Raw genomic sequence first — 13,228 nt, 5'->3', positions numbered from 1 at the left:
TTTAATTTAATACTGAATTTTGCAATAAGGAGTTCATGATCTGAGCCACAGTCAGCTCCCGGTCTTGTTTTTGCTGACTGTATAGAGCTTCTCCATCTTTGGCTGCAAAGAATATAATCAGTTTGATTTTGGTGTTGACCATCTGGTGATGTCCATGTGTAGAGTCATCTCTTGTGTTGTTGGAAGAGAGTGTTTGCTATGACCAGTGCATTCTCTTAGCAAAACTCTATAAGCCTTTACCCTGCTTCATTTTGTACTCCCAGGGCCAAACTTCCCTGTTACTCTAGGTGTCTCTTGACTTCTTACTTTTGCATTCCAGTTCCTGATGATGAAAAAAGATCTTGTAGGTCTTCATAAAACTGTTCAGCTTCAGCTTCTTTGGCATTAGTGGTTGGGGCATAGACCTGTATTACTGTGATATTGAGTGGTTTGCCTTGGAAACGAACAGAGATTGATCATTCTGTCGTTTTTGAGATTGCACCCAAGTACTGCATTTCAGACTCTGTTGTTGACTCTGAGGGCTGTTCCACTTCTTGTGAGGGATTCTTGCCCGCAGTAGTAGATATAATGGTCATCAATTAAATTTGCCGATTCCGGTCCTTTTTGGTTTACTGATTGATTTCCTGAGATGTTGACGCTCACTCTTGCCATCTCCTGTTTGACTACTTCCAATTTACCTTGATTCATGGACCTAACATTCCAGGTTCCTCTGCAGTACTGTTCTTTGTAGCATTGGACTTCACTTTCACCACCAGACACATCCACAACTGGGTGCTGTTTCCACTTTGACTCAGCCTCTTCATTCCTTCTGGAGCTATTTTGTTGCTCTTCTCCAGTAGCATATTAGACACCTACCGGCCTGGGGCTTCTAGATTTTGACATCTATCTAAATACCTCTCAGTGGTCCACAGAAATGGAATGAAGGCACAGGAAATTGAAAGCCGCATATCAGAGTTGGAGTATACAGCCTTCGGCAAGGCTGGGGCTGGGTGGCTGTTAAACTCATGCTGTCATTTTCTTCTCCTTGTCTTTTTCTTGCTGTGTGCTCTTCTCTGTTCCTGGGGTATGAATTACCTCTGCCCACAGTTTTTCTGTTTCAAAGTGGATAAAAACAGATGGACTTCACTAGATAGAACTGGGACAACGTGATTCACCTTTGTATCTCTAGCAGCTAGCTTTGGCAATAAATGCCCCATAAATGTGTGTTGAAGGAACTCTAAATTATGAAATTAACAGAATAGGTCCTTGGGTCAGCCTTTCCCATGAGTTGTTTAGTGTTTGCTGGTTTCTGAACAGCCTTCTTGTGAAAATAGGAATAAACAATTGAATCATTTTATTTTTTTTTTACAAATTTATTCCTTACTTATTTTATAGTTTTAAGCCATTTTTCTTCTCCTGATTGTGGAATGAAAAGTCTTGCCTTGAATTTCTGCCATGGAGCAGGGGTAGAGATTGGTCTGTAAGATGAGGAAACCTCTGTTTTTTCTTATTTCCATAGTCACAAGTGATTGTGGCTGTATCTATAGCTCAGCATTCCTATAGTTTCTGTCATAGTATTCGTCCTAGTTTGGTGCTAAAACTGCTTTTTTGTGTTCCCAGCTCTGAAGTACACTCTGGCCCAGAACCACCATTGCCAATTAAGACCGCAGTCTAAAGGCTGCCCTTTAGACTGCAGCACAGTAGGCTCCCACTAGACTGACTGGGTGGGGAAGAATGCTGGGAGTAGGGGGCAGGTGGGTGATAAGTGGGGACTGGGCTCCATGATTGTAGACCATGAAGATAAGCTAATTCAGAGTTTGCTGTGTGAAAGACTGGTATTTTTATTGATGTGAACTGCTTACTGTTTCTTTTTTCTTTCTGTTTCTGTTTATTTAGTAGTACTAACTAACGAAGTAGCCAAAAGGCAAGAAATAGGGAGAGAAAACAAAGGGCCTATATAGTCTGAGGATCAAGTAAACAGTCTGAATATTTGATGATATCTACTGTATTATATGTTATAAAAACCAAATTTCACGAAATAGAAAACCTATTTTAATTTATACCTCTGAAGATTCTTGTTACTTCAGGCATAATCACAGAAATGGGCTTTCTTTGCCTATTTGGCCAATAGTTTGGCTTCTGTTTCTGAACAGATCATTGTTGTTAGTTTGCTCACTGTTGTGAAGAGCCAACATGAGTAAAGGGGTGGAGACAGGAATAAATCACAGGTGGAGCTCTCATTACTGAATGAATGTGTGCACTTATATGTGACAAATTGGGGCATGCTTTTTTTTAAATTATTATTTTATTTTTGGCTCTGCTGGGTCTTCACTGTGGTGTGTGGGCTCCTCACTGTGGTGGTTTCTCGTTGCGGAGCAGGCTCTAGGCACATAGGCTTTAGTAGCTGCGGTGCCTGGGCTCTATCTTAAGTGCTGGCTCAGTAGTTTTGGCATGTGGGCTTAGTTGCCACGCAGCATGTGGGTCTCCTGCATTGGCAGGAGGATTGTTAACCCTTGGACCACCATGGATGCCCTTATGACTCTTTATTGACCAAAAGAGTCAGAATACAATTTCATAAAAAATATCCATGTGTGTGCTTTTTTGTTGTTTAGTCCCTCAGTCGTGTCCGACCCTGTGACTGCATGGACTCAAGCACACCAGGCTTCCCTGTCCATCACACTTTCCCAGAGTTTGCTCAAACTCATGTCCATTGAGTTGGTGATGCCATCCAACCATCTCATCCTCTGTTGTCCTCTTCTCCTGCCCTCACTCTTTCCCAGCATCAGGGTCTTTTCCAGTGAGTCGGCTCTTTGCATCAGGTGGCCAAAGTATTGGAGCTTCAGCACCAGTCCTTCTAATGAATATTCAGGATTGATTTCCTTTCGCATTAATTGGTTTGATCTCCTTGCTGTCCAAGGGACTCTCAAGAGTCTTATCCAGCACCACAGTTTGAAACCATCAGTTCTTCGGCATGCAGCCTTCTTTATGGTCCAACTCTCACAACTGTACATGACTATTGGAGAAGACATATGCTTTTTAATGATATTTTTTAAAGTATTTACATAAAACCTTTGAAAAAGTCACCTATTTACAGTAGAGGCTTCCCTGCATTAAATCTGTGAGCACTTGAAAGTGAGGAAAGGGGTACCTTGTGCCCTCTTGTGGCCAAGTTGTTGTCTCCCCACCCCCCCCACCCCAGCCCTGTCTTCCTGTTGCTCAACCAGGCTTCCTTGCCTATTTTTCTAAAGCCACAGAAGGACATGTCCTATTTCATTATAGTACAAGAAAGAGAACATTTGGAGATGGGGTATGGTTTTTATCACTGGGTCTGTTTTCTAATCTGAAAAGAAGACCATAATGGTTTAGGTGGTAATGAGAAGTTACTGGTAAAGGTGAGAGTACCTTTACTTAGCAACTCTTAAGCTGCTGGAAATAAGCCGCTTAAGAACTTCCTGTTGGCACAAGCCATCTTATAATAAGCCTGGGGTATTTTTTATTTATCTTACTTTTACATAGTAGAAGATTTAATCTCCTAGGTTGGAGCAGTGCCAGAAAATAATCCAGAAAACTTGTTCCAAACTGCTGTAAAAATCCATAAATATATTGCAGTGAATTTAGAAGCCTTTGTTTCACTAAAAGAAAAAAATCCATTTTGCTGTCAATTTGTCAAACTGTCCATCTCAGCTAACCCAGTTCAACCTGTGGTTCCTTTTCCCTTTTGAGCAGCAAGTCTTCCTGGGAAGGATTGTTTCCCTGATGTGAATTCCATTCTTTTACAGGCTAAGTGTGTGTGGAAACACCCACCTGGTGATGAGATATATCGCAAAGGTTCAATATCTGTATTTGAAGTAGATGGCAAGAAAAACAAGGTAAAAATGGTGACATCAGAAAAAGGGATGGAAATGTACTTTCACTAGTTTCAGAAATTTATCTCCAGCTTGTAAAGAAGATAGAACTTTTCTATTGGCCAAAATACAGTTTCTGCTCCATTAACAATAATGGTGTGATCTTTAATTTTAGTCCTTTATCTAAGTATAAGAATCACTTGCTGACACATGAATGCTGTTTCTTTACTTCCAGATCTACTGCCAAAACCTGTGCCTGTTGGCCAAGCTTTTTCTGGACCACAAGACATTATATTATGATGTGGAACCCTTCCTGTTCTATGTTATGACAGAAGCAGACAGCACTGGTTGTCACCTGATTGGATATTTTTCCAAGGTCAGCGGGATCTGGAGATTAAGAAGCTGATGACCAGAGCAGGGTAGTTGATGGTGGCATATGAAGCCTCAAATCGCTGACAGAAAGAGGCGGTTCCCTGAGCATTGATGATTGCCCTTGTCTTAAAGGGTGCCAGGGGGTGGGGTAGACATCCACGTATCAAAGATTATTTAATGAAAATGTGCAGTCTTTATGAAAAGCTTTTGGCTTACTCATTTCTGGACTTGTGGGTTGAAGCTGCCCATTAGTTGCTGGCCAGCACCCGGCCTACTAACCCACAAGCCCACATCTTGCCATCCAAGCCAGCCAGCTCTCCTGGCTTTGCTCTCCTCTGTGTTATTAGCTTAAAACCAGGAAATAGTTCCTTTTGCCTGGTTTTCTAGCTGGGCTCCTTCAGTGATAACACCACTACACCTTTAAAGATTCAAGGCCAGATTTTGCTTATAACTTCAATATAGCAACTTTATTGAAATATAATTTTCACAGACCATACACTTTACAGTGTATGGTCTGTGGGTTTACAGTGTATGATGCTGTGGGTTTTAGTATAGTTACAGGGTTGAGCAGCCACCATGCAGTCACCACTATCAATTCTTGTTACTCCCAATTTGAAATACCGTACCCATAGGTAGTCACTCCTCATTTCCGCTCATTCTGTTCCCAGGCCCACTGTCTCTATTTAAGCTTGCATATTCTGGGCATTTCACATAAATGGAATCATACGATACGTGATTTAAAGAGTGTTACTCTAGACTGGATTTAGTGTTCTAAACCTTCTTGCCTTGCTCTTTGTCTCTAAAAAGGAATCCTAGAGTCAGTGCCCTTAAGGTGAGACTGGAGGTCTCAGCTAGGGAAACCTTGGGATCATCAGCATAAAGGGTATGGATGTACCAACTGTGAGGCCTGACAGCCACTCCCCAGGACTAGTTAGCATGTATTGTAAGCAGCCTTGCTTGTATCTGGGACTGCTGAGACACCTTTGGTCCCATATTCTTCCAATCTTCTCATCTGTTTGCTCTTGATTTTAGGAAAAGAATTCATTCCTCAACTACAATGTATCCTGTATCCTTACCATGCCTCAGTACATGAGACAGGGCTATGGCAAGATGCTCATTGATTTCAGTAAGTAAAACAGCCAAGTCATAAGTTGCACAAGCAGAGATTGTTGAAGTATTGTTGTCTTTTTGTCCTATGGTCTGTCTTCACAATTCCTGGCATATAGTGGAATTACACTCATATTAAGTGAGTGAGTAAGTGGAAAAAACCTGAACATTGTCAGTTGGCCTGCTACACATTGAACACTCGGATGAATACAGGACCCTGAGTTGGTACCTAATAGACTATAGATATATGACATATAGAGGATAGTAAAGTAAGCTCTTTAGTATTATCCTAATGTGAGACTTATGAATAGCACATTCATCCGTAAAGCTTCAAATTTGTTTATGGGTGTTAAGTTCAGTTTCATAAGTTGTTCTCTAAAGGCACTTGATAGAGGCTTTGGGTCTTATTAATCATGAATGCTATATTTGAGAATTTGCCTATTCAGTAAAATTTATGTGTAACCTAAAGTCAAAGAACATGCACATGGCAGTGAAAAAAAAGTCACCACATGTTTCCAGATGAGGTCAAACAGATACTTATTTTGGCTTTGTTTACACTGGTGTCCTTTAGAGCCATGTTGTTCATATTTTTATGCTTTTTGTTGCTATTTTTATCTTTTATTATTATTTTTTGGCCATGCCACGTAACTTGTGGGCTCTTAATTCCTCTGACAAGGGATCAAACCCAGGCCCTCAGCAGTGAAAGCGTAGCCACTGGAATTCCCTGTTGATTTTCAGTGGCCCCTGAGCATAGTGCTGAAGTAAAGTCTGCGATGTGCCTTCCAGAGAAAATGTGTTTCGTAGACAGGTTTTTATCAGGCATTCGTGATTGTGCTGTTGACTTTTAGTTCAATGTTAAGTCAACAGTATGTATTAAATGGGTGTCTTTAAACAAAAACACATAAAATTGGTTATATATTGATTGGTTGATGAAAATGTGACGAGGGGTCCACAGGAACCTAACCCTGTATTTACCTCAAGAGCAATGGTTCAATATAGCTTATTCAGTGTTTGCTGTGACTTTATAGAATATAATTACTGTAAGTAATGAGATTTAGCTGTATTTTATTCCATGTTCACTGTAACATGATATATTTTGGTCAAATTAGAATTCCTAGAATCAGCTTTTTGATCCTTTTAGCCACTTGGTTAGAGATAAATCAGGAAATGGTATAATCCACTAATGGAGTTGAGGGGACTATGTATCTTTGAACAGGTAACAACTGTTTTATAAACTTTGTGGAAATTTTCAAACATACACTAAAGTAGCATAATAGTATAATAAACCCCCCTGTAATGATTATCATTTTATGGCCAGTCTTGTTTTACTTATAGTCACACCCTCAGTTATTTTGGAATCTCTAAAAGTATAAGGTCTGTTATACCTCCAAAAGCCCTACAAAACAAAAAATTCTTTACCGTCATAAAATACACTATTCAAATTTTCATTTTTTTGTGATTTGATTCTTTAAAAAAAAAGTTGTTTTTATGCAAATACAGATAGAACTGTGTAGCTTATAAATCAGTTTTTAGTTTAGAGGTTCCCGCTCCATCTCTTTTTTTTCTTTGCTATTTATTTAAGTTGGTTATCCAGTAGTTTTAGTTTCCTGAAGTATGAGTTTGCTGACTTCATCCCCCTGGTGTTGAAAGTTAGATGTTTAGCTGTTAAAACTGGAGACTTTGTGAAATTCAGATCATGTCTATTCCCATCTGCTGCCTACCACCAATATCTCATAGGCAGTACTGAGATAATCCATTCTTTTTTTCTTTTAAGAATTTTTAGGGTTACTTAAAAAAAATTTTTTTTTTAAATTACTTTATTTTTGGCTGCATTGGGTCTTTGTTGCTTTGCCTGGGCTTTCTCTAGCTTCAGCGAGCGGGGGCTACTCTTTGGTGCGCTGTTCAGACTTCACATTCCGGTGGCTGCTCTTATTACGAAGCGCAGGCTCTAGGCACTCAGGCTCAGCAGCTTCAGCTCTGGGGCTCTAAGGGTGCAGGCTCGTCAGTTGTGGTGCTTAGGCTTAGTTGCTCCGAAGCATGTAGAATCTTCCTGGTCCTGGGATTGAACCCTTGTCCCCTGCATTGGCAGGAGTATTCTTGTCCACCTCACCACCAGGCAAGTTCTGAGATAATCCATAAAGTGCAAAAATCTGAAAAAGCTTGAAAGCTATATAGTGAAATGGCTTTCAAACCTGTTTCCATCTACTCTGTTCTCTCTTTTGGCTTGTGGGATCTTAGACCCTTGACCAGGCATCAAACCTGGGCCCCAGGCAGTGAAAGCGCTGAGTCTTAATCGCTGAACTGCTAGGGAATTCCTCATCTACTTTGTTCTTAATGCATACCTACAGATAACTATTAATATTAACAAGTTTCTAGTGCAGGCTTCCACTAGAAGGCTTTTATATTAAATGTCTATTATAAGTAAATGTGAAAACACATTCGTCCCCTTTTGTTTGTACAAAGGCAGTCAACTGTACTACAGCTAATACATAGCACTGCATTAAGACTGGACCCTGATGGATATGGCCAAGCAGACTATTCCTTAAATCTTTATCCATTTTGGTACGCTGTTCTTATTAGGATGAGATACAGTATCTGCATTGTTCTCTGGCAGGTTATTTGCTTTCCAAAGTGGAAGAAAAAGTTGGCTCCCCAGAACGTCCACTCTCAGATCTGGGGCTCATAAGCTATCGCAGTTACTGGAAAGAAGTGCTTCTTCGTTACCTGCACAATTTCCAAGGCAAAGAGATTTCTATCAAAGGTTGGTTTTTTGCTCTTAGAGAATGTTACCTAAGATGTTTGCTCCTCTGAATATTCTGACTTTTCTGTTTGGCCCGGTTCATGTTTTGTAATCAGTGAAGGTAATGCCACATTCTGTGTTGCATCTGAATATGAGAGCGGAAGGCTAACTGATGTGGACCACTCACCAAGGTGCCTAAGGATTCCAGAGCATTTGGCCCTAGGGACTGGTTATCTGATTTGGTTTCTCAAATTTTAGGTTGCTAACACTTTATTTCACAAAATTCTCAACAAAAGCAAGAAAGAAGAAAAACTTCAAGTCATTTGGCACACACAGGAACTTCTAACATCCCGGAATATTTATGCGAGAGTGAAATAATTTAGTTTGTTCTTTGACTTCAATTTCTGTAGGAGCCGAAGCGGTTTCCTGCTGTACTGCCCCTCTTTTGTAGTTATTTTAAGTGGTCAGATGAATACTTTATAAACTTGTGGACAGCTTGGGTCAAGTAGCAAAGATTCCAAACATTTGGAGTCTGTAGATTTCCTTCAAAGGAAAGGGGTCCTTGGTAAGGGGGTGGGGAGGTCTGCATTTTGAGCAAGTAGCTCTTCTGTTTCAGAAATTAGCCAGGAGACAGCTGTGAATCCTGTGGACATTGTCAGCACTCTGCAAGCCCTTCAGATGCTCAAGTATTGGAAAGGAAAACACCTAGTTTTGAAAAGACAGGTAAAGTTTCTGTTAGCCTTTTACTCATTGCTTTATGTCTCTTGAGGCCTAGCAAAGTGGAGCCTTCACACCTTAAAGGTAACCTTCCCTTTTTAAAGAGTCTGACTCCATGCAACTTTTCCTTTGCTCTCACTGTTAGACTTGTCTCCGACTGTACCCTTATCAGAAGCTTCTGGTAAACTCCTGTCTCATACTTGGATGACAGAAGCATCAACAGCTCCAGTTAAGCAGCTTTATGTTGCACTTCTGTCCTTTGATGATTTTCTTACATCAGAGAAGAGTGCCCATCTGTGGAGGAGAATCTCCATAACCTCCAGGGCCTGTAGAAGTGGTTTTAAATTCCTTTAACAAATGCCATCTCAGTTCAGTTCAGTTCAGTCACTCAGTCGTGTCCAATTCTTTGCAACCCCATCACAGGCACGCCAGGCCTCCCTGGCCGTCACCAACTCCTGGAGTTCAGTCAAACTCACGTCCATTGAGTCGGTGATGCCATCCAGCCATCTCATCCTCGGTCGTCCCCTTTTCCTCCTGCCCCCAATCCCTCCCAGCAGTAGAATCTTTTCCAATGAGTCAACTCCTCGCATGAGGTGGCCAAAGTACTGGAGTTTCAGCTTTAGCATCATTCCTTCCAAAGAAATCCCAGGGCTGATCTCCTTTAGAATGGACTGGTTGGATCTCCTTGCAGTCCACAGTTCAAAAGCATCAATTCTTCAGTGCTCAGCTTTCTTCACAGTCCAACTCTCACATCCATACATGACTACTGGAAAAACCGTAGCCCTGACTGATGTCAATTTAAAATTTTTTTTCAGTTGACTTACAACATTGACTCTGGAGGGCCCATGGCAACCCACTCTAGTGTTCTTGTATGGAGAATCCCATGAACAGGGAAGCCTGTCAGGGTTGCACAGAATCAGGCACGACTGAAGTGACTTAGCATGTATGCACAATTAATAAGGGAAGATGGGTAATGATTTTTCAGGTCTTGCTGAGGGCATAATAGGAAGAAATGGATTAGGTAGGAGAACATTAGGTAAATCAAAAGAGCTTTTTTTTAATACCTGTCTCAGTATATTATGAAACCTTTGGTGATTTCTTCTTTGCTAACAATCATTTTAGAATCCACATATAAAGATGTTTTAGTTGAATGCATATAATAATTTTTTCCCATTGTTTTCTCTCAGGATCTCATTGATGAGTGGATAGCCAAAGAGGCCAAAAGATCCAACTCCAATAAAACCATGGATCCAAGCTGTTTAAAATGGACCCCTCCCAAGGGCACTTAAAGTGACCGGTTACTCCGAGCCAGCGAACCCCAGCAGTAGGAATCCGTACCCTAGGGATCTGTCTGTCATTTCTGTTGCTCTTGTGATTGGCAAGTACAGTATCCTTTGGGAAGGCCATCCCCCTCAGGACTGTCCTGGCTCCGACCTTCGTGTACACTGCAGACGCTGGTTCTGAGGAACTGTTGTTTCGGCCTCAGTGAGGTTGCCTGGATGGGATCTCTATTACACTTGAGTGCAGATCCCTGTAGCACTGACCCAAGGTGTTCTGTTTTGGTACTGTACCTGTCCAGTCACTGGTTCTCTCCTCTGGCCCCATGAGGTTGTGTCGTGTCTTCTAAACTTTGTAATAGTGCTTCTTGCCACCTGGTCACCAGACCACCAAGTACGGTTACTGCCACCAGGACCTTTCCAGTTATTCCTTACATGTGTTTTTGGAGGGGCAGGGAAGAGGTGACACTTCTGAGTGTGTGTTGGGAGGGGTCCCTTCCCTTTGGATTTCATCTCACTTTAAGTTATTTCCTCCATTTTTACTGAAAGACCTGTTTTTAATCAGTATCAGGCTGACCAGCGCCAAATACTTGTGAAGACTCTTGCAGGGATTAGCCTCGGTCACAGCATATGATCTAAGTGAGATGGAGAAGAGAACTGAGAGGCAGTGATTCTCTGATTTGGATTTGAGTTCACCTGTGGGCAGTGGGCAACATCTTGGTGAAAGGGAATGAAATACTACTTTTTGCCTCACGAGAAAGTGCCCAGTAGTAAATGTTTTCTTCTCTTTACTCCCTGCCTCTTTTTACTTTTGCAGGTGCCAAAATAATTTCCAGTTCTCCCTTTCATGCTGCACGATAACCGGTTAATTATATTGCAGAAACCTTTCACCAGTACTGGTCTGGTATTACACACCTAAGTTGCACATAAGTTGCATTGCTTTTGTCTGAACATCCTTGGAGAAGTGATTGAGAATGACTTCCGTGTCTCAGCCCATGACTCAGCAAGGCAGAATGGCCACCCCTGCCAAGGTTTGCTTTTCTTTTCGACAGTGCCTCACCCTCCCTCTAAGGACTAAAGTGCTTATGCCCTTCCAAGAACTCCATTTCCTTTTTGGGATTTACCACCATCCCCCCATTCTCTGGTCTCCTCTATTTTTGGTGTTGTTTAAGTGAAGGAAGAGATGCTCCCTCTAATTTCTCTCTAGCCCATTATAACCTGCTATCTTGGGGCAGCTTTTGATGTATGACATGTCACCCTTCCCAACTTGGTCTCCTGCAACACCGCTGTCTTCATGTGGAGCCCTCACCACAATCCCAACTCTGGTCATTTGTGCCTTTCTCTTGTCATCTTTGTACACTACTTATATTCACTGTGGGTTGGGGGGAGCTAACTTTAAGCATGTTCAGTGGCAGCTCCCTGCCAGTTTCAGTGTCACTGTTAAAATTTACCCAAAAGCAATTTCACTGGGGGTTTTCTTAAGGGGTAAAGGCCTTTTACAGAAGCTAACCCTTCCCCAAATGTGGTAGAATGTGCTGTTCTGTATCTACTCTTCAATAAAGCATGTTCTCTGCTGAAATTTGTTTCACCCAGGAACTCTCATTTGAGTATGACATGGTGCCACTGGCCTACTGCTAATAAGAAATGCACTTGGGGTTTATTTTCTAAGCAGTAAACTGACTGTTTAGGGACAGGATTTGTGGGTGGGGAAAGTTGTTTTTTCCTCTGATGCAGGCTGTCTGGAGGGAGTGCTTAACTCTGAGCATGTCTAGTTGATGGAGTAAATTCTCTGTGCCACACTCTGGTTCCAGCTAACAGGTATGCGTAGCTGTGAGTAGTTTCTGTTATCCATTCGAAGACCCAGCAGGAGGTAAGGCTAGGTGGTATAGCTGTGGGAAGTGGGAACAGACGTGTCCTCTTTGACCTCCAGGCTTACTTGCCAGTAGTGAGCAATGCCATCTCTAAGAATCATTGTCTCTCCCAGGTTGAGGTGATTTCTGAAAGTAGCTGCACTTTCCTGTAGCGTTCATCTAGTGTGAGAAATGGCAGACCGGGCACTTAACTGGATGGTAGAGAGGAGGAGGGTGGAAATTGTATTTGTTGGAGTGAATTTGCCCCCTCTGGCCAGCATGGTGAGAACCTCTCCTGGCAGAAAAACTAAGTGTCTTTCTTGGTAAGGTTAGGTGTCCTGCGTGTCACCTACTAGGGTAGGAAATGGGATGAGAAAAACTCAGGCTTATAAAAAGACCATTCTTACACACATCTTAGAGAAACGTGTGCCCTCATTTCCCTCTTCTAGGTGTTTGCATCTAAGGGAAATTCTGTTGTCTCTCCCATTTTGGAAAAGCTGAGGAAGGTAATATGGACCATGATACTGGATAGACAGTGCAGATCACAAGTCTTTGGTGACTGTCATCCCTCTTTCCTCACCTAGAAACCAAAGGAAGATTTCTCTGCTTTAAATCCTTGCAGGTGTGGGAACTGGCCGTTCACTTCCTTGGCTGTTTTGAGTCAGACTGTTCCCTCTGGCTCCTTTTGTACCTGCACAAAAGAAGTTTAGCTTCTTAGGCTCCTTTGTTAGACGAGCAAGAGTCTCGAGTCATTCCTGCATCTCTGAGACTCCATAAGTGGAAGCACCAACCATTTCTAGAGGAAGAAAGCCTCAGCATGTGCTGGTTGCTTCTTTTCCGCTCAGCAGTGTGCTGGGTACTTTAACACTGCCTTGTTTGACCCTCCCCTCTGCCATTTGCTTTCTTGGCTTTTTTGATTCCCTAATGATTTACCTTCTCCCTTCTAGTTAGTTTTCTTTGCTTCAGCCACAATCCCCCATGCTTCTAGTGGCTTCCATTGCCAGAAGAATGCCAAGACTGGTGAAGACTTTAAAATGAAAGAATTGAGTTTAGTTACTCCTGTAGGCAGCATTTGTAGGTCGGAGACCTAAACCAGGATACAGAGATGTGCCTCATTCTGGTTCTGCTTCTGATTTAGGAGTAAACTGTTCAGTAAGCACTGTCCCTTTACTTTTGTGGTTTCCTTCAGTCCTTAGCACATCATCACTGTAAGGTAAATATTGTAGCCCTCTTCCACAGGAGAAAATTTGAGGCTCAGAAGTCTTACTGCCGGGTTATAGAAACAGAATGAGAGCGTTGCTTCTCTTGAGTCCAGATCCCATGCTTCTGACAAAACTAATG

At 42.0% G+C, this 13,228-nt stretch overlaps 1 protein-coding gene across 2 annotated transcripts in view; it reads left to right on the top strand.

Annotated features, from left to right (window-relative positions):
* Positions 1–11,616, top strand: part of KAT7 (lysine acetyltransferase 7) — a 35,969-nt gene extending 24,353 nt beyond the window's left edge. For both annotated transcript variants that reach the window (XM_052658889.1, XM_052658887.1), the window contains 6 exons: positions 3,759–3,848; positions 4,060–4,200; positions 5,229–5,322; positions 7,918–8,064; positions 8,660–8,766; positions 9,948–11,616. In XM_052658889.1, coding sequence (XP_052514849.1) covers positions 3,759–3,848; positions 4,060–4,200; positions 5,229–5,322; positions 7,918–8,064; positions 8,660–8,766; positions 9,948–10,049 — 681 coding nt within the window. In that variant the 3' untranslated portion in view covers positions 10,050–11,616. The remainder of the gene's footprint in view (positions 1–3,758; positions 3,849–4,059; positions 4,201–5,228; positions 5,323–7,917; positions 8,065–8,659; positions 8,767–9,947) is intronic.
* Positions 11,617–13,228: the final 1,612 nt, after the last annotated feature.

This window comes from Budorcas taxicolor, chromosome 19 (assembly GCF_023091745.1).
Source record: "Budorcas taxicolor isolate Tak-1 chromosome 19, Takin1.1, whole genome shotgun sequence".
NCBI lineage: Eukaryota > Metazoa > Chordata > Mammalia > Artiodactyla > Bovidae > Budorcas > Budorcas taxicolor.
Note: the sequence above shows the minus strand (reverse complement) of the source record. Positions and strands in the feature narration are given on the sequence as shown.